The 21,417-nt window shown below is 45.5% G+C and overlaps 1 protein-coding gene across 7 annotated transcripts in view; it reads left to right on the top strand.

Moving 5' to 3' along the window:
• PATJ (PATJ crumbs cell polarity complex component) overlaps nucleotides 1-17,343 on the top strand; it is a 148,893-nt gene extending 131,550 nt beyond the window's left edge. For 4 of the 7 annotated variants that reach the window (XM_080603110.1, XM_080603113.1, XM_080603109.1 and 1 more), the window contains 9 exons: nucleotides 374-521; nucleotides 1,711-1,797; nucleotides 4,530-4,647; nucleotides 6,088-6,128; nucleotides 6,401-6,523; nucleotides 7,615-7,719; nucleotides 11,041-11,141; nucleotides 12,810-12,933; nucleotides 14,690-17,343. In XM_080603110.1, coding sequence (XP_080459236.1) covers nucleotides 374-521; nucleotides 1,711-1,797; nucleotides 4,530-4,647; nucleotides 6,088-6,128; nucleotides 6,401-6,523; nucleotides 7,615-7,719; nucleotides 11,041-11,141; nucleotides 12,810-12,933; nucleotides 14,690-14,836 — 994 coding nt within the window. In that variant the 3' untranslated portion in view covers nucleotides 14,837-17,343. The remainder of the gene's footprint in view (nucleotides 1-373; nucleotides 522-1,710; nucleotides 1,798-4,529; nucleotides 4,648-6,087; nucleotides 6,129-6,400; nucleotides 6,524-7,614; nucleotides 7,720-11,040; nucleotides 11,142-12,809; nucleotides 12,934-14,689) is intronic. The other 3 variants (XM_080603114.1, XM_080603112.1, XM_080603115.1) reach the window with 2 other exon arrangements.
• The last annotated feature ends 4,074 nt before the right edge of the window (nucleotides 17,344-21,417 follow it).

Genomic DNA, 21,417 nt, shown 5'->3' with positions numbered 1-21,417 from the left:
GGGGAATATAAAAAGTAAAATAAAAAAATCTGAGGCTGCATAATTCAGATCAGGCACATGCGGGGATGGTTTAACTCCCTCTTAGTCTGATCCTTGGCTTTTTATTTGTACAAGTGGTATTTTTCATGAATCTTTATGGATTAAACAGAACTAACAGAAAAAGGGGAAAGACAGCATTAAACACAGCAAAGCATGCCTCAATTTTAAAATTCAGGTGGTTTTTTTTTACGCTCAAATAGTTGAATGGGGTATAAAACTTGTTCTTGCTCTTCTCACAGGTTTCTTTTAATGTCTCTTAAATGCAAGTAATCTAAATTGGTCTCCCAAAGAATATTGGATTGTGTAATTAGCCATATGCTTCTTGCATTGTTAGAAATGGAAGTGGAGTGTTTATCTCTGACATTGTTAAAGGAGGAGCTGCAGACCTAGACGGAAGATTAATTCAAGGAGATCAGATTTTGTCTGTTAATGGAGAGGATATGAGAAATGCCTCACAAGAGACTGTTGCCACTATACTTAAGGTGAGTACATAATACATTTAAGATATGGAATTGCAGTTACTGACACTGTGCGAGGTAATTATCCTGAAGTGCTATTTACTCATACACAGGACAGCTCAGACTGATTACAAAGACAGGAATTTCATCTGAAATTACTGCGAGAGATTCATTTAAAATCACTTCATGTGTATTTAGAAGTGGAATGGCATGAAATGAGAAAACAAAGACATGTATAATATTTAGACATTTATTTGAAAGCGCAACTGTATATTTCATAAGCTAGAAAAATATTTTGAAACCTGAGAGGCATACAAATGAGAGCTGCCCTGAAGGAAAACGCCTTTGGCTTTGCTGTACTAACCTGCAACTATAAAATTGCAACTTCAATCCGTTTCTGCACAGCTTTTCATCTTGCAGGAGTGGTTGTATACTTTGAAGTTGTGTGGTCTGGGAGAATTTGCCTTCTTCCGTTAGAAAGCATGTGGCTGCTGTCTGGGCTTGAGAGGGAGGAGAGGACCCGGGATGCCCCGACCACAAATTCCTGTTGTCAGCTCCTTCGTCAGGCTCCCAGGGCTGGCAGCCCGGACCAAGGGTGAAATGAAGGGTGGGAGCGCTGCTGCGGACCCACGTGTATACAAAACTGCATCTGGAGGCGAGGGCTTTTTCCCTGCCATCTCCAGCAGTGTTCCTGCATGTGATTCCTTTCTTTCTGGAAAGGAAAGGCTAATTATTTCCTTGTTTTCTCCATCCAGGATTGGTACTTAGCCAAAAGGACTTTACCTATTTAAGAATTGGAAATTGGTGATATGAGGGTGTAATTGAAGCTGAGCCCATATGTATTAAATTCAGCCTTTTCTGTGGCTTTTTCCTCTGAAGTTTGTTCCATGAGTATTGTTTGTGACAGACTTCCATGGAAGAGTCGGGGGCTTTTCATTTGTTTTAATTGTGTAATTGGCCATCTGCAGTGTGACCTAAGAACCATTTGCCAGTAGAAACATTCATGCTGACTTCAGCAACCGGGATAAACCCCAGTCCAGGGACAGGTACTTCTTACATAGTCCAAATGAAAGTGTTAATATTTTTAGTATTCAGCGCATTGTGGTTTTCTTCCTGGGGTTGTGGTGCTGAATATAAACACAGTTCTCTCCAGGAGAGCGTGAAATGTTATATGTCTACTTAAATGCTGTACACTGTGGTTCTTTTTCCCAAGTGTGCCCAAGGCCTAGTGCATCTCGAGCTTGGGAGGTTGCGAGCTGGATCGTGGCTGTCAGCACGGAAAACATCCCAAAACAGTCAGGTTAGTGACAAATTCATACATATAAAATGAAGTTGTGAAGGGCAAGGAATGGGAACAGCGCACGGGGTTGCACACGAGGCTCAGTTCTTCTATCGACATTTACTGCTGAGGATGTGGAACAAAATACTTTATCACAATAATTTTCTTTGCTCAACTGCAGAAAAAGCATCGTGCTGAAATGCTGAATAAGTGGAAGAATTGGTTAATGATTTTTTTGTTTGTTAGAGTGTCTTCCCGAAACGCATCAGAAATATGTAATGTCTTTCTCAAATGATGATGCCCAGAAGTTTTTTAGACCTGCAAAAAACACTGAATGCATTTGCTGCAGCTGCTTTGTCAATCAAAATGAGTTAATGAAACTGAACTGTATCTTTGCCTATCTTATGGCAGAACCACATGAGAGCTGCTTTGCTCTCAAAGAAAACACAGAGCAATTTCCTGCTTCACTTGCTTTTTACCTGAAGCGAGGACAACAATTCATTTTTCAATCAGTGCAGGGCTTTCCCCCTCTTCTGACTCCCCCCCAATCCACTCAGACATTGATACTATTAGTATTAAAGTCTAAGTACAGCAAGGAGGAGAAGCAAGGCTTAGATGACTTAGAAAACTGGTTTTTAATGGATTTTTCCTTCTGAAGACTGACTGTTTTGCCATGATATTGAAGTTGCAAATGTCCCAGAGAGAGATGAGCTGTGGTTCACAGCAATGCAATTGCTATGGAGTGTTTTGCCCCCTCTCTGCACAGGGGCAGCTGTTGGGGACATGGAAGATGTTGCCAGCACGCCTCCTTCTCCTCGGCACACAGAGGGCAGGCAGCAGAGGCTGAGCACCAGTGGGATCCAGCCCAACCTCCACAAATGCTAAGAGAAGGGCTTGGTTTTGGAAATGGCAAGGAGCAATAGGAGACTTAGGGATGTAATTTAAAGCAGGAATGTTTTTATGGGAAAAAAAAAACAATCCTAGCGATCAGGTCGGTAGGAAAAGAGGCTCGTCCTTGATTTCGTGCATGAACAATCCAAAAGGGTGCCAAAAATCATAGTCATGTGGCATGATTTCTTAACTTTATAAAGGCCAGCAGTGATCCAGTCCGCTGTCTGTGTGGGTGAAGTGTCAGGAAGGGCTAAGGAGCCTGTAGCCATGTGGGAACAGCTGTGCTAAGCCCGGCTTTAAAAATAATGCCTAAATATTGTTGGAGAAACATCTGCATTCAGGCAAGGAAAAATGAAGCAACAGAGGAAAATGATACTGATTGCATTAAGTAAAGACAGCAGTCGTGATTATTACTTTTTGGGTTGTTTCATCAACAGCTAGCGTAAGCAAGAGCTTTGTAATCAAAAAGTGGTAGTTAAAAATGATTACATATTGCAATGTAAACTCATAGCTGAAGCAAAATGCCATAGTATCTGACGTGATTCTGGGTAGAAAATAAAATCAAGTGCTAACGATGTCATCCCCTTTCTTTCTAGCATTTTGTAGCTTTTTCAGGAACCTGTTAATTTCTGTATTTCTTTTAAAACGAGAAGTCTTAGTTGCTGCTCTTAATGCAGAGTCATTGGAGAGCCTTCATCTCTCGGCTCCGAAGTGACTTGGTGATTTTGAAAATGGAATAAATGTTTCTCAGCAAAACAGTTCCAAGAGTTATAAAAATCTTGGCAGATAATACGGCAAATCAGCTTGAATGATTTGCACAACTGTGAGCGATGTGTTAGAAGCTGCTGGCCAAGAGCATCCAGAACTTTTGTCCTCACTTGGCTTTTTTTGGTCTGTTGCATACCTTTAACAGTAGACACATAAGCCTCGTGGTGCAGGACAGTGATTTCTTTCACGCACATTGCAAATTGTGTTAACTGACCCATGAATTGGCAACTAGACGTGGAAATTGTGCTCTGCCTGTTGTTCGTCACTGACAGCTGCACACTGGTCAGTTAGGATGAATGCTGCCAGAGCTTTTGATTCGCCGCCTAATGCATTTAGAGGAAGAAAGCTCTGCTGTGCGCCCAGAAGTGTGGAGCAGATCTTTGTTTTGTATAAGCCAGCTTAGCTGAAAAGGTCTGGCCGCAGTGAAACCTGTTGTTCAGACACATTTCCTAAACTGATAACGATGTTTCCTCCGAGGGGGAGCAGAGTCTGAAGATAAGGCCAGATATAGAGATAGGGAAAAGCAGCGCTGGAAGGGAGCAGTGCAGAATCGATAGCGTGCACGAGCAGCTATCTGCCAGCTTGTCCCTCCTGTTGGCAGTAAGACACGGGCATCCTGTGCTGTACCTCCGTTGTTATTCTGGAAATAGGGGGGAGATTCCTGGTTAAATGGTCGTGGGGAAGATGCCCAGATTTATCAGCAACCATTATTCCCCCTTGTCCTTAGGTTTGGAGCCAAACTGGGAGTAAGCAATGGAGGAGGTTAATCCTGCTTCTGTATGACCTCTAGAGCAGATCACAGAATCACAGAGTGGTTGAGGGTGGAAGGGACCTCTGGAGGTCGTCTGCCCCCAAAACCCCCAAGTGCCATTCTGTAGTACCATTGAGCAACTCTACACGTGTGCCCACAACACAGAGACAGATTGTGGTAGGCTCCATCCGTGGAAATGAAGCTGGGGGTTTCCACTCGTGTGGCCGATGTGGCATTTCCAGTCTGATTTCCCAGAGGACAGCTGCGCCCGTATGTCGCAGGAGCTGGTTTGAAGCTAACGTTTGGGTTTGACTCTCAGGTTCTGATTTATGTTTAATTTCAGGTGAGCCAACAGAGTGCCCACAGCCATTTCCACCCTGCACTCGCTCCGGTCCTCTCTACCTTGCAGAATTTTGTCAGCACGAAAAGGTCTTCAGCAGATGTGTCTCAGAGAAACTCAGGTATTTTCCGGACAGCTGTCAGAATAGCTGCATGTTGCTTGCACTGTTGCTCTTTTTGTACAAAAGCAAAATTGAATACTTGAGTCTGGTTTTCCTACACAGCCTCCCAGAAGACGTACCACTGATGTTTTAAGACCCTTAACACTTTCCAGCAGATGACATTGCTTTCATGTCTCGTAGTAGAGTAATGGCTCCTCTATTTTAAATGCAGAATTCTTGCGCCCTGCTATTCCCCAGCGCCCTTGTCGGAGGCTTAGCACAGGCAAGGTTCTTGTAGAATAGTTTTTTTCAGGGAATAAAGCTGCCACCACTTCATTTATATCTTTGTTGCTCTTGAATGTATAAAAGGGTGTTTTGTAATGAGAAAGTCACAATGCCCAGGTTGCAATTTGCAGATTTAGCAAGTGCTGAATCTACAACCTGCAGGAACTTGTAGAGGGCCTGCGCGTTCGTGTGCTCTGACCTGAGTCAGAAATTTGTAACCTTAGCTTGTGGCTGACCATGGGCAGAAGACATTTCTTCTGGCTTTTGGCATGCACTGGAGGAGGCACATGTGGCTTTTTAGGCAGCCTTCCTTGCACCATTTTGATGAAGGGCCCTGCAGCTCTAACAGTGCGTGTCTGCGTGTCCTGGTTCAGTGTCCCCAAGGCTGGGCTTCCCGCGGTGTCGGACCTTGCTGCACCTCAGCAGTCCTGCCTTGAGCACTCATAACAGATAGCTGCACAAGCACATGTGTGGCAGTAAGAAATACTGATACGTGTTAACATAAATCTTCTAAAAGATTCTTAAAACAGGTTAATTACAGCTGTTACAATTAGGGATTATTACAGCAGAGCCCAGGACCTGACTACACCGTCAGCTTTTAAGCTATTTAGTCCCAGTCAAATGATCCATTTGCAGTGTCCCTTTTTTCTTCTATTTTTTGAATGTTTTGAGTACTTTTAAATGTCCTGTGGCTAGATATATGCCAGCCAGACTTCCTGGTTGTCTATTATTTACAAATACAGCACAAATTAGAACAGGAAATCAATGGAACCTCAGCAGTCTCAGACCAGCCGTGTGCCCTACCCTTTGTGGTGGGGACACTGATTTATGAATAATAAGGCAATCTTTAATTGAGTGAAATGCACAATAGGGCTTTTCTTCAGGCCAGCAGAGTGCTGCTATTCAAGAGATTGTGGTGAGCAGTGGCTGTGCGACAATGGGCATCACAGTGGCATCCGTCAGGCTGAGTGATTGCATCCGTATTCATCTCTTGGTGAAACAGCAATCCTGTCCTCCTCACGTGAGCAGCGCTGCCTGATTTGGCACAGGAAGGGCTGTGCTTCTGCTTGGTGATAACTCTGACTAGGCAGCAAGGGACCATTGTCACCTGACAGTGTTATCTCTTAATTATATTATCTCTTAATTACAGAAGCTAATTGTTTGTTTCTTTATTAGTAGGAGCAGATACGGGCCCAAGGACTGTGGAGATAACAAGGGTCAGTGAGTTATTTTCTATCAATTCAAAAAGCTGACACCTTTGACTGAAGTTGTTAATTTTTGTAGTGTTCCTCAGAAGTAAAATTGCATTGTTTGTTTGCAGTAGGTTGTCCAATGTATGTCTGTGTAATGGGACCTGTATGTGCATGTCAAACTTACTTATATTTCACCATGTTGCATAAATCAGATGGGTTATACCCTAAACATTGACCTCTGTAAGCGGCCCCATTTGAAAAAGTTTTTGTTTTTTTTTTTTTTTGCTTTCTTTTAGGGACCAAATGATGCGCTTGGTATCAGTATAGCAGGAGGGAAGGGGAGTCCTTTGGGAGATATTCCTATCTTCATTGCTATGATTCAAGCCAGTGGTGTGGCTGCACGTACCCAAAGACTCAGAGTGAGTAGAGGAGTCTTCTCAACACTTTCCATTTCGTCTGTTGTGTCTCTCTCAGAGAAGAAGGAGGCTCAGGTGCTTCTGTATATGCCCTCACTTTGATAATGTCTCATAGGCTACTCTGTCCCTGTTTAAAAACAAATGTGCAAAAAAGCCCTGTCTCTCCCTTCCCCTTTTGATTATATTGCATCTGGGGATAATTGTGATTGCCTACATGGCAAAGACGTTAAGAGAACATAAATGCATTTGCAGTAGTCTTTGAATGTGTTTGAACAAAAATGAATAAGCTGGAAGATCTACAGCATATGTTCATCCAGACCCAGGGAGGACAGCAACAAGCTCTCTGGAAGCGGCACACGTTCTGGAGACTTCAGATTGGGCATTGTTTTAGAGCTCAAACAAGACAAACAACATCAGAAGTTAGTTGTTTGATCTCAAAGCCCTGATAAAGGAATGCAAAAAGAAAATGCTTATATCAGACCCACAAGATAAGTGGGTATTTCTAGGAGTGACCATGCTGATCATTTACCAAGTTTGGAGAGCATTTCAGGGAGTCATTAGTATTGAAGAGAACTTAATGTGCAGTTAGTTACATAGGAAAACTTTGGCCCCTGAGGTTCAGTAGCAAACAGTGCTATATTCATGCCGTGTCTCTAGTAGAAATACACAGTAGTGTTAAGTGCCAGGGTCAAAATCAGTTTTTTTTGTATAAAGAGAGGTGCCTGCTTTCCTATAGTGCTTTCATCATGTGCCTACATAATCTATAAGAAAAGAACTTCTCTGCACAAACGGACACAAATAAGTCCTTTTTGGATGGGAGAACAGCAGTCAATCTCACCCTCTCTGTTTGCAAATGGAAACAATAAAATACAACCCACCTTTGTTTCTCTGATTGCATTGTTATTTTAAAAAAATTCGTATTATACTTGCTCTAAAGAATGGTAAACGATCGCTGGCAATGTAGAATTCTCACAAAAGCGATCCTGCAAAGGAGAAGCATGACTGTGCAGTGCCAAGTTCATGAGGAATTTTAAGCATTCTTAATTTTAATTTTCCTTAATGCTAGTAATTTTCCATTACTGTTGTACTTTTAGGTTGGAGATCGGATTGTCAGTATTAATGGGCAACCTTTGGATGGGCTGTCTCACGCAGATGCTGTTAATCTACTAAAGAATGCTTATGGGAGCATTATCCTGCAGGTATGGTGATAAATTGAACATGCAGCTGCATGAGGGTAGATAAATGGCATTCAGGAAAAAAAAAACCTAAGCATCACTGGCACAAGGCATCACAGAATTGCAGGGTGCTTGCTGATGGGAATTACACGGAATGAAAGCAAGAAATAATTTTCATTCAAAAATTATTTATTGCCACTCGTACAGGCTGTGAGCATGATTATATAAAAGCGTAACAAAGAGAACAAAATAACTTGTTGCTACACATGATAAATCAACAAGCTTCCAAGGTTTTTTTCATCTGAAGTTAGCAGGAACAAGGAATTGTGTGTGTGTACATGTGCATGCATGCCACTAGACTGTGACCAAACTGTCCACAGTGTTAATTTCCTTGCTCTTGAAAGGGGGAGAAGAAAGAATGTTAGCAGCACTTAGTAAGAATGATAGCATCATCATCAAGACAGTGCTGTCTAGAATTAATTATTCTACAGGTAATGAATAATAACACTCAAGAGAGAAGAGGAGGTTTATCACTGCCACGTTTTTATGAAAAGAAGACATGTTCTACCACTTTGGTTCTAATTGCTGCTTGCTGGTATATTCGTCTTTAGTTTATTTTTATGTTTACACGAAGAAATAGGAAAAATACTCGCCAGAGAGAATTCAAAATACTACTCATTTGCAGAATTATTGTAACAATTGGAAAATAAGCTTAAGACATGCCACTAAAATCTACTCTAATTTTATCATCAACATATTGGACTCGAACACATCTTGAGAGATTTTTGCAGGCTTCTTACTTTCATTACAACTTAAATGTTACTATAAAAGGCAAAAATGTGAGGGGGGGGGAAGAAGAAAAGGCATGATAATAAACTTAGTTTTAGACTCGTTTATTCTTTGTTTTGTCTGTCCATGAACTGCTGACCCCCTAAGTGATGAGCCAGTTCCAGAGCAGATGGTGTATTTGTGTAGTTCCATTGAAGTCAGAGGAACTACACAGATACACACCAGCTGAGGATTTTCTGTTAAATTATAGTTATCATATTGTTACTAACGTTGAGTAATTTCACTTTTCTTGTCAACAGTATTCCCTGAATAGAAAATGAAAGCTTGCTGCAGAACCCCAAATTGCTAATCTTGAAAGCTGTAATACAGCGTATCCCACCTCATCATGCATTTAAAAATATTCCTGATGAAGCACGCTGTCAGTTGTTCGCTCACATAAACAAAGAGGTTGTTCTAGAAATGTCTTTGGTTTTGTCACTTGACAGTTTTTCTTCCACAATTTCGCTGTCTAGCTCAAAATGTGTTGAATACTTTTACAGATGATACAGGGTTTTCTGATTGAAGGGAGTCTATTTTCCCCTGTTCAAAATCTGCTCTGGCAGGCTGTATTTTGATAGCAGCAGGGAGGTAGCGGAGAAGCCCTGCCGTCAGCGCGGCGATACGGTCAGGTTACATGCTAACTGCAGGTACTTCTCAATCGCCGGGCTGCTTTTTTATTAAAACAATCTAAATGAAATAATCCTATCGATGCGATAATCATGACTGATGTGTCATTAAGTAATTCTGTTTATTATCGGGTTAGACCACTTCATGGCAAACTGCTCTGAAAGGTCAGATAATTGCGTTCAGTGGTGTGGAAAGGCTTATTATCAGCACGTCCTGGGAAGGATGGTAAAGGAGTTTGCAAATGCTGTTTGCAAATGGGAGATTAGGGTCTCAGGGGAACAATCATCCCTTCCGGCTGTTTTGATGCTTTGGTTTAATTTAATTTCTTTTCTGCAGGTGTAGTAATGAGATAAGGAGAAGCTTTTTTACAAGGTTGTTGAACTCTGATACATTCTTACTGCCAACTGAAGATTTTTGAATATAGATTTATTTTACTCTATTTTATTTAACAACAAAATATGACAAATACTGGCTGGCACTCCTTCCCCTTCTGCACTGGAAAGGAAAACTTAACGGCGCCTTTGCTGCCTGAGCCAGGTGCAGCTGTCTCCTCTGCGGACCCTTTCATTAAGGGCATCTGGGAACCTTAGTCCTGGGATGCGAAATTTGCACTAGAACTCAGCTTTTTTCCTAGAAAACGCTACCACCCTCTTGGTTCCAAATGATTAGAGAGAGGGAAATACTGTTGTGGCTGAATTGTGAACATTCACTTAAAATGGGGGATTTATATAATGGATTTTTTTTTTTAATTTCAGGAAGGTATGTTTCCCTTAAGCCATGTTCCCAGCAAGGAGTGGAAAAAGTCCCTGTTAATTTCGATAAAATAAAGCCACAAATAGCTAGAGAAAGTACTGAAAATGAACTTACTGGCTACTTGTCACTGTCGCTGAACCAAACCCCTGTACAATAAACATCAAGCAGAGATGAGCATCCCATCAGAGGGAGATGTTCTAAGTGGCTTCCTCAAACGTTTTCCAGAAAAAAGAAAAAAAAAAAAAGAAAAAAACTAGCATACAGTGAAAGGTTGAAAAAATCTAGAGCGGGCCTTGACACTTTGTCTTTAATGAACCCCATTGGGCCTGCATCCTGCAAGCTATTTATTCCTTGTGAGACCAGCTCTGGGACCAGCAGACCCCAAACCTTGGAGTTTAAGTCACCTCTTTCTCAGTACATCTCAGTACCAGCTAGGCTTTGTACCTACCCTATGAAACATCAATATGGTTGTTTTAAAAAGCCTGAGTGAGCTTGCTTCTTCATATCCCATCGAATGTTGTTAGCTCTGTTAATTAGTGTGTCGTGGTAGTTCCTGGTGATTTCAGAGTGATGCAGGGCCGTAACTGGGCAGTTTTCAGAATCGCGTTTGTTGCGTTTAGTGGAAATGCTGGAGAAACTGCTGAGAAGTTGAAACCAAGGATTCATTTCTCCCCCCCTCAGCAAACAAATCGATCTGAGGTGTTTCAGGACCTTTGCCCAATAGGCCTTTGGATCTCTGTATTTGGACCTTTACGTTGAAGCACCTTGCCAATCCTCAGCACCTCCTGTTGGCTCTGAGACACACGTCCTTCTTTGACAGACAAATCTCCTTCTCTGCATTATCCAGAAAGCCCATTTCCCTCTGCTGGGTACCTGAGTGCTGGTCATGTAAAGGCAACAGAAAGCTCCAGAGCAAAGTTTGCGTTTAACCCCAGAAAGGTGGCTCTCGATTTTTAACACTGTTATTTGAAAATGTCGAATTAGTAGGAAATTTAAGAAAATAGGACTTGTATTTGAAATTTGATTGAAAAACATAAACATCTGTTTTTCCTATTAGCTGTTTTCTATGTAATTAGCTAAGGTGTCTCTGGTATTAAGTGAGCACACACAGCATTTCATTGCCTCCTTTCTGCTTAGGTTGTGGCTGATACCAACATCAGTGCTATCGCTACCCAGCTGGAGAGCATGTCTGCAGGATGTAACCTCAACTCTTCTGAGCATGCTTCTGAAGATCCTGAGTAAGTTTGTAATAGTCTGCATAAGTGAGATGGATTTCTGTGCCCCATGCAAGGGAAAAGCCAGGGTGGTGAAGGAGGTCTCTTCCCATTGCTTTTCTCTCTAATTTTCCATCACCTTTAAAATGGTAACTGTGACATTCTCCAAGCTGATTACACACCTGTGTCCATCTCTACCTGCTGACGGAAATTGTCTAAGTAAGGACACAAAATGTGTTTCCAAACACTTGCCTTATCTTGTCCTTTCTAATGGTTATGCTGACATGGTAGTTCTGCATTTGTCTGCTGGCCTCTGTGCCTGAGAGGAGTTCTGATTATAGCAATTCAAAATCATTTGTCATTGGCAGACCAAGACAAGAGGTATTAAAAAAAAATGGTATTGGAGACAAATCTTTCAAAACATGTCCAAGAACTTTCTTTGTCTTTTTTTAGATGTACAGTTCTTAAAAAGTCTCACTGCATTTTTTCTACCTATAGCACTTCTATACGGTGATAAAAGTTAGAGACCGAGCCCTCCCATGGCCACGCATCATTACCCATCACGTGCTTTTTAGGGCGGCTCATAGCATTCCAGTTACCATTTTGAAATTCATTTCATTTTCATTTTGGTTTATTAGCTTCATTATGTTCTTCATTTTCATTCTTTGATTCATTATATTTACTTTAAGAAGCTGAGATGCAAGTTGCTGCCCTACCTCAGGGGGATTTTGAGTATAAAACTTGAGCTATTTATGCTGCATTCACCAGTCTTACAATGTAAGGAACTGTTTTTATTGCTGCTCTCAAAGGAGAATTGCTTACTTCACAAAAAGATCTGTATTCTCGTTTTATATCAAAATAGTATGGAAATTTAAATTTGAAAATAGGAAGCAGAATTAGGTAGGCGCATGCATTCAGTCTGTCCTAAAGAAATAGCTAGGTACGACTCTTTATGAGCTGCGCCTTTAATTAGGCAGATGCCAAACAGCATTTGTCCAGAATAGTTCTTTCTAAATATGTAGAGATGATTATTTTTTCTGATTTGAGGTAGATATATAGATAAGAATGGCCTGGACTCCACCAAAAACCTTGCGATGCAGACAGTAAAAGCCCCTGAAGGGCAGTCCAGGGTCTAAGCAAGGCGCTGAGTGAGGGGCTCTGTGGAGTCAGCCCCTGGGGTTAGGAGGCGCAGGGACGGAGTGGGATAAAAGTTCTTAGAAACTGCCCAAAGAGCTTGCAGTAGAGGTGAGACTACAAACACGAGTGTTCCTGGCTTCAGCCTGTCTATTAGCCTCATCCCAGTGAAATCATAAAATCAAATGACACTGTAAGGAAGCTGCTGCAGTTGCCACTTTCCCAGACTGAAGATGACAGCCTGGCTGGTAAGAAAGCAAACGCTCCTTTATGTATATGCACAGCAACTGCAGATTAGAGAAGCAGCACTCCTGTGTCAGAGAGAAGTGCTCTTGTTGAGCTCTTTAAAAGTATTTTCAAAGGGAGGAGCTGAAGCCTGCGGAACAGCTTGCGAGCTCAGGGCTGTGCAGGAGTGTGTTTGAGCCCAAGGCCGAGAATCCTGCTCGGTGACTGTGTAAAAAACTTGTTGGTAGATGAATATCTCTGTAAGCGTTCCTTCTGCAGGAAGTCCTCAGGGACAGACGTTGTTATTCTAAGTGATATTTATTGTGTTTTCAGAGCACCTCAGCCTAAGATTATTACTTTGGAGAAAGGCTCTGATGGACTGGGATTTAGTATTGTAGGGGGGTATGGAAGTCCCCATGGAGACCTGCCCATTTATGTCAAGACTATATTTGCCAAGGTATCTCTTTTTGTTTTGTTTTCTCCCTTTTTCTTTATTATCTTTAAAAATAAACGTAAGATTTGGCTTGGATAATATATATGGAGTTGAAAGCAAAATGTACTGTCTAGGTACGTTGATGTGAGCGGCCCCAGAACGCACAGCTGGCTTCTCAGTTTATATTTCACATTGCTGATGGCTGAAACAAGATACTTTATCTCAGCAAAATTGGTCTGTGTTCTTTGGAAACTTGGTTTTATACATTAAAATATTTATAGAGCGGTTTTCTATCTGCAAATCTCGGTGCCTTCCAAGCAGTGTGGAGGCATCATTTTTCCTGCTGTCCACGAGAGGAGGCAGTTGCAGAGATGTCGTGTCCTTGTGGCTGAGCTTCAGCTGCAAAGCCCTGTGCTCAGACGGTCAGCCCAATGAGATAAACCACCGAAAGAACAAAACGCCATACCACGTGGCTCCATGATGAATTGGCTTCCGCATCAGTCCTGGCTTTAGTTATTCTCCCCCGCTTCCAGCTTTGCTCTCAAGCCCTCTCTGAGTGCTCCCCTCTCTGTGCTGGCTGGTTGCTGCCTGAGCTGCTCGTGGTGCGGCTGCCGCAGCTGGTCCCTGGCCCTGAACGTCAGGGGAGGACTGCCAGGTACAGCAGTGGCTCCGGCCACCAAGGAACTGGTACTTTACAGCCTTGTCTTGAGGAAAATTGCCCCAAAATGGCCACAGATGTGGAGGGAGAGGTGCCCCCTTCCTCCCCCCATCCTGCTGCTGAGAATGCCCTCTGCATGTGCCAGCAACATCGTCTCATGGAACCAGGACTGATGTAATTCTGGAAACGGGGGGGAGAAAGCAGCGGGAATTAGGGATAGTTTACATAAAGAGACTTCCCAGTCAGTCACACAAAATTGTTTGTCCTGTGCCCGCTTGCTGTCAGTTGTGTCAGCGTTTCTGGCAGGGTAGGTGATATTAAAAAATAAAATTAAATTAAACCTTCAACCTTGTGTTGAAGTTCCAACCGCAGATACCTGGTCTTTTCACCACTTCCACTTATTCCCATGAGAATATACCATGCCTTTAAATGGATGCTCAGATTTACAGGCTCATAGAGGTGAGCACAGCTGAGAAACCCCCAAATCACAGCTGGGATCCACCGCAGCCGCTGATGGGGCCGCAGGACAGAGCCAGACACCATGAGCCAGCCTCTGGGCAGGGCAGGGGCTCAGGATTTGGGCAAAAGAGCTGTGTTCAGGAGCTCAGAAGGAGAACAGCCATTTCTGAAGCTCTGTGCGAGCTGCCCAGGACCCTCAGTCGAGCCCAGCTCTGTCTGGGGCTTGGGGCAGTGCCCAGGCTGTTGTCTCGCGTGAGCTCTGCATCTCCCTTCCCACATTTTTAACCCATTTTTCAGCGCTAGGTGCAGAATACATTGACATACTGCTTTAACAAGTGTCTGCAGAATCATAAAAGACAGAACCAATCTTTACACTGTGTTGTTTCCAGGGGATGAGCTGATTCCCCTTTTCCCTGGGGTGTAATTCCTCCCCGTGCTGCCCCAGACCAGCAGGGGCTGGGTAAGCGGTGTCAGCGGAGGGCAATGTCCAAGCATTCCAGGAGATTTGGGCACTGCACAACAACTCTCTCCTTTTCTGTGTCCCCCACCCAGCTACGGTGGGATTTCCAGAGCTGCATCCCTCCTCATTTCATCCATCAGCATTAGGAGAGGTGGGAGGGCTCCGTGCTACCAGCCGCTAACGTTTCCTTTTGCCATTTGCAGGGAGCAGCTGCGGACGATGGCAGACTGAAGCGTGGCGATCAGATTTTAGCAGTTAATGGGGAAGCTTTGGAAGGTGTTACTCATGAGCAAGCTGTAGCTATTCTGAAGCGCCAGAAAGGAACTGTGACATTAACGGTGTTATCATGAATGTCATTGCACTTGCAGAGATAAATACAATTATTTTAGAACATCAGTAGAGCTATAATAATACCGTTCAGCCCTGATCCGGATGTAAAGCAAACTCTGGCGAAAATTAATCAGTATTCACCCCGTTGCCAGAATGGGTAGTGTGCATCTTGAGCTTCATTTAGCCTTCCCCATCGATCAGCCTTTCTCCCCACCCTCCCCTACTTCTGGTGGCTTTTAAGTTTCCCCTGGACAAGTCTAATTAAGAAACTTCAAAGAATAATATCAGTTTTACGTTCTGCATCAGTTTATCCCCACCGGTCTGAACCCAGATACAACTGCTGAACCTGGGCTCTGTTCGCACACAAAAGAGAATTTAGATCATCAGCTGATCTCATCTGATGAGCAGAAATAAACGCTGAGTGACTTGTCATCTCACTCATGATTTACTTATGCTAATTGTCCTTTCAAGTATGCCAGAAAACATTAGCAATGTAATTAAATTACCACTGTTCCAAATGATGAAATATCAAATTCTCCTCTGGGAAATTATTTGTGCTCGGCACAGTAAGTCTGATAGTCAAATGTGAACTTCTCATGTTTATCTCTTTGGGTAGGTCTATGGAAGTTAGTCAGAGGTAATTACTGTGATGTGTCAATTTGCAGCCTTTAGCATGAAAAATAAACCAGGGGAGAGGCGATTTTTTTTTTAGGCTTTTAAAACATTTGAGCCTTTTCAGATATTTAAGCAGCATGAACAACAACGTATCTCGTTCTAATTATATTTTTAAAGAAGAAACGTGCTGATATACGCCAGGCATGTTGCATACAAAGACAGTTGTTGTGCCAAGTTGCAGCATAATTGTTCATCCTGAAACTTTAATGAAGACAAAAGTTTGCTTCGGCAACGTGATCCAGTAATTCTAGTAATGATGGCGAGCTGTCCCTCTGCACATTGTCTTTAAGGCTAGATGAAGTTAATCCAAACCAGCAAACCGTTTCCAGGAGGCTCCTCGGGAACAGATAGCGCAGGAAGAGGTTTTCATGGATCACAGAGGATGGCTCTCTCCTGGGGGTGCCGGAGCTCAGGTTTGGGTAATACCACGTAACACCAGGCAGCCGTGAGCTGGTCGCTGCAGAGAACTGCTGGGGCAGGGTGAGGAGCTGTCCTCCCCGGGGCAGAGCACGCAGCGCGTGGGGGGGTTCCCAGCCTTGCCCCCCAGGTCAGACGGTGCGGTCGAAGCCCCTGACTTCTTTGCTTTGACCTTGGCCAGGAGGGAGCACACTGAAACCCACAAGGAGCCCTCCCGGGGCTCCCTGTGTGTTGGAGGTGGGGTGCAGCAGCGTTCAGACAAAATTCGGTAACTGGGTTAAACTGGGTTATGTGCCGCAGCCGTTCCTGCAGTGATTATACGGCTGCAGCCTTGGCGATTTAGAAAATGAGTTTGGCAGGCAGATTAATGGCAGTGCCAGTCATTGTGCTTTAATCTTCCCATGCAGAGGAATGGTGGGGTTTTGGAGGAAGCAGCCCAGTCTGATTCGGGCTATTTGGTGTAATTTATAATGATGATGTAGCTGGGAGAAATGAAAAAGGGGGGGAGGGATCAAAACTGGCTGTTTGATGTGAAAAATCCTTCGAAATAAATGGAAAGAGAATTCAGAAGCTGTACTGTAATAACTGAGTAGCCCGGGCTTAGCATTAAGTGCCGTTGGTCTGTGCGCTGTAGCTGGGTGGCTCTTCCCTCGTTTTATGGAAAGCACATACACTGACGCGAGGTGAACTACGCTGAAATAAGCAAGCTGCGATTAGCTCTCACTGCAAAGGTTTTCCTTAGTTCCTTTAGAAGTTTTCCTTAGGAAATCACGAAGTGCATTTAGCCTGCTGGAGCAGTTAGTGGGTGGTGTGTTAATGGTATTGAACCGAGGAATTCTTAACAGACTGCTTTGGGTTGCAGAAGTGTCCAAGGCATGCAGAAGTTGAGGCAGGCAGGTGAGATGTGAAGAGGCACCCTCAGAAACAGCATGTGGAATTTATGAACAAAATGTAATGGTTCCTCTGATCATTTTTATAGCCGCTGCATTCCTACTCTAAGATGTTGCTGCATTTAATCGATGAAGTTTTACATGGCTATTTGTTAGCCTGTTATGCACATACTGTTCATACTGCACATAAAGAATAGGATTTATGGGCTGGGATATTTTGCACTTCTCATTGCTCAGAATGAGATAACATTTTCTGCTTCTTGTAATTTGCACTTTGTGTCTTGAATATATTACTGCCAAAAATCATATTGCAACTAATTGATAAACCAGTGACCATGCGGAGAAGCGTGTGCTGTTGTACAGGACCAAGTTAGATAATTAAATTTGCATTACGCTTGTCTGGGTTGAGGTGTTCTGGTTTGTTTAAAACTTTATTTCTGCGCAAGGGAAAAGCAATTAAACCTCCTGATTGTATGTTTACATATATCAGTAAAATAAGACATTTTATGACTTCAAAGATTCTAAATAAATCTCGGTTACATAAGTAGCTGTGCATTATGTTTTTTTAAGGCATTGCAAAATTGTATTGCATGAGATGTCTTTGTTTGCTCATTATTGCCTTCCTAGGGGAGCAGGAGCCGCCGCAGCTGCAGGAGCGACCAGAGGCCGTGGTGCCAGCTGGGGGCTCCTGCCCAGGTCACCGGCTCGCTCTGGAGCGAGACCCTCACGGGGAGGGAGCCCCCCTTTGTGCGTCTGTGCTCCGTCAGAGGGCTACTGCTGCCTTGCAGGTGGCTCCTGCCTGGTAAAGGTTTTGAATCAGGGGAACTTCACAAAAGGTGGCTCACGTGAGAGATCCAAGGGTCTGGTGTGCAGGCAGCAAAAACTGGGGGGAGAAAAGAGGGGTGAAGGCGAAGGCCCAGAGCGACTGGGTTGTGATGGGAGGGATCAGACTCGACGAGAAGGGTGCCTGCAGCAGGAACATCTCTGCTGTAGGTGTGCTCCCAGCCTTTTGGCGGTGCTACAACAGTGCTGCTCGAACTCATCTGCGCTGGTGGAAGGGCTGTCCTGCCTTGGTCTGAGGACCCCCTTGTCAGAGCCTTTTCTTTTAGCAGGTTCAGTCCCTCCTTCAGCATCAAGCACACCCTTAACAGCACCAGGAGCCACCTCAGGGCTATTTGCATTTCCAGGCTAATTCTGCCAAGAAAAGTACAAGTTACGTCTCCTGTTAGATTCTGAGACTTGTCATCCACCAGGTGAGCTCCCTGCATGCCAGGGCGTGGAGTCTGTCCAGGCATCACCCTGCTGCCATGCACTGAGACGAGGCTCGGGCAGCCGCATCGCGGCGGGGAGGGCAGGGCCAGGCCGGCAGCAGCGGGGTAGCGAGGGGCCTGTGTCAGATTGTGCTGCTGCGTAAGGAATAGCTGTAATGCCTCTGCATTCCCTGTAATTAATCAAAGGGCGATTACCACCCTCGTAGTACGACACGTAGAGAGCCCGTTGAGGTAACATGATTACGCTGAGATGGAGCAGTTAATGTACCTTCGCCTGGAAGAGCTGGAATGGATTAATTTAACGTTACCCACGTATAAAACATTAGTTTTTACAGTTGTGCCGAGCATTGATATATAATTCCATTATCACTTTTTCCACGGTTTTGTACTTCCATATCCATAATTTAGCTGTATTTACATTCTGTTTAAGCATTGCTGTGGTCATTGTTTCCATCTCGGCAGCAGTGGGCCTTTTGTTTCTCTAAGGCTCACAGCCCTGCGATGCCCGCACCTCCTCGGGTGGTGACAGCGGAGATGCCCCGGTTCCGCAGCACCCCAGGCTGAAAGGGGAGCAGGAGCACCTCCCCTTCGCCTTCAGCCTCGTCGCAAGGGGCCCCTGAGCTCTCTGCTCCCTGCGCAAACGTGGCAAAGCAAAGGGCTTCAAGCAGTTTGTTCCTGAGTCCTGCACAGAAAGGCGCAGCGGCAGCACGAGCAATTCTCATCCCTGGCACCGCGGCCTCTGCTGGAGGTGGTGTGCCTCTGTAAGCGCTTGCTCAAAATTAAAAATTACATCCTTATCAAAGTAATTGTGCCAATTAAAACCACATTTACGTGTGTTATTCTGCTGTGCTTCCCACCCAGGCTGCCCTGGGCTGCCTGCACGCAGGCTGAGCACGGCACGCGCTCTCCGCCGTGCCCAACGAGCTCTGTTCCCTCCTGACACGATGTTGATCAGGGCTGCAGCTGCTGCCACAAGGAGGAGTTAGAACAAAAAAGAAGAGGGCTGTGAAGGCCTGGCGATAGGTTTCTTCTGAAGAAAACGTGTTTTTTGGGGAGGGCTGCTTGTTTGTGCTTTGAGTATGAGTGGTCTCTTCAGTCTCATAAAGCTTTCTGGCTTTTTCTCTTCCTTTTTAGCACTTTGATGTGCTTAACATAAAAACTTAGTAAGGTTAGAAGCCGGATTTGGGGTTTCTCCTGGCATCCTGGGAGCTGTTTCGCTGCAGGTCCTGGTTTATTTGTGCGTAGCAAAGCAGGAGCTCCAACTATCTCCCACTGGAAAGCAACAAAAGCCTGAAGCTGCATGGATCTGGGGGAGGGAGGGCTGTCTGTGTGTGTTTTGCAGTTTTCTCCGAGCTGTGTTTGGGGTTGAGTGGGGCCAGTGGCAGCAGTCCCTGCCCCGCTTCCTTTGCAGGATTTTGGGGCCGTGGCCTGGTGGCTGCAGCTGCAGGCGGGGAGTTTGGAAAGCCAGCCTTACCCTGCTGACCTGTGCGCCAGGTGTCGTACCTGTCTCAATGTGGGGCCGCAACCCTCACAAAGAAACATCAATCCTTGAAAACAGTACTCCCTGGGAGTGTTTTTAAGTTTTAAGAAATCACTTGGTGTTTTTGCTGCGTGTTCCTGGCCGCTTTGTGTGCTGCTGGGCTCAGGTGTGGGGGGACACATCCACACCGAACCCCTGGGGAAAGCTGTGTCTGTCCCTGCTGCAGGGTCCTGCGGTCCTGCAGCTTTTTCTGCCGGAATGTCACTAGATGGAGCAATTGACAAAATATTTAATTTCCGCTGCCTTCAGCCCCGGGGGCGCCCGCTGGGTGGCCCTGGGATGCTCCTGGCCTCTCGCTGCGGCAGCGCCTTCCCCTGCAGCACATAAATCTGCCTGTGCCGAGAGGCTCATCTACCTGCAAATATTAAACCCTAAATTCTCCTGCCAGTCACCGAGCTGCCAACGTCCCGCCTGCTGACCAGGCACTTTCTGCGTGATAAACGGGGAGGTTTGGATTTCCTCCGGGTGCGGAGGAGGAAGCAGCGCCCGGTGTCTGCGCCACGTGCTCAGCTCGGCCTCGCCCCAGCACCCAGCTGCTGCCCGCAGATGTTGAAGGAGCTGAGCCAAGGCACGGCCCGCAAGCTGCCCAGTAATTTAATTAACGGCACCGAGCCCTGCGTGGGGGTCAGGGCGAGGTGCTCTGCGCTCCCCGAGCTGCCCGGGCCCCTTTTGGGGGCCGGTGGCTGCCTTCGCCCCGCGCTGCCCGTGCCAGGAGGGAGGTGGAGAGCTGGCAGGCACAGCACCAGAAATGAGCTAACCTCTAACAACAGCCAACCGCAACGTTTCAGGCAGCCTGGACAATGTTAGCAAATTACTGCAATCATTTCACCCCCTTTCCTGCAATTTACGGTCTCGAGGCGATAGCAAGCAGTGTCGGTGCCCCTGCGGGACGAACGGAGCCTGAGTCGGTCGCAGCGGCCGCGCTTTGCCGGGGCGATTCCATTCCTCGCATATCTCGGGGCTGATGTCACGGCGGTGCGGGGGCCTCCCACCTCCACCAGCCCCCCACAGGCTTGGATGTTGCCTCACAACCCCAGCAGGAGCCCTGGCAGCCCCATGTGTTGGTCTCCGAGCCCCCTGGGGGCTTTGTTGCCCCCCTGGCATTTCCCCATCCCGTACCGCCACCCACCCGCTCCATGGACGCATGGACGGACAGCCCTGGTGCCCCCAGGACTCCTGACGGGATCATGCTCATGGGGCTGGGGGACAAAGTCCGTGTGCCAGAGGGCTTCCTGTGAAGGTTATCCATGAGCAAGAGGAAAAAACAGCAAATCCTTGGCAGCCATCCCATTTTCATCCCTACTGCGACGCTGAGGACCGTGCGGAGCGACACGGTTCCCACGGCCGTAGAGATGCTCCAGATGGGGCCGTCGGGTTCCCTGCTCCCCTGCGTGCCACCAAGGGAAGGGACACGCTCGAAATGACCGTAAGGAGAGTGGAAAAAGCACGTGCAGTTGAGTTTCTCACCATCCTTCCCCTTTGGAGCTAATCAGGCTCGATGGTGAGCCTGTGAAGATCGTTAGATTAATTTCTTTCCTTGCTGTGACTTAATTGTCTCCATTTGTACTGCTCAGAGCTCGTGCTGGGGATGTGTTTTTGCTTGGCTATATTTAGTTCGATTTCCACCATGCTATCAAAATACAGAAATTTGGGCTGGCTCTCGGGTGCTTCATGACATTGAGATCCTGGGGATGATTTTCCAAATGGGAGCTGCTCCAAGGGCCCCCGCGGGTCGCACGCTGCTTTTACGAGTTTTGCCTTATTTTGCATAGCACCTGGGCTGCTCCTGCTCTGGGAGCATCTCGCAG

The sequence above is a fragment of the Anser brachyrhynchus genome (assembly GCF_964034855.1).
Source record: "Anser brachyrhynchus genome assembly, chromosome: 8".
Classification (NCBI taxonomy): domain Eukaryota; kingdom Metazoa; phylum Chordata; class Aves; order Anseriformes; family Anatidae; genus Anser; species Anser brachyrhynchus.
This window is presented reverse-complemented; position numbering and strand designations above follow the sequence as displayed.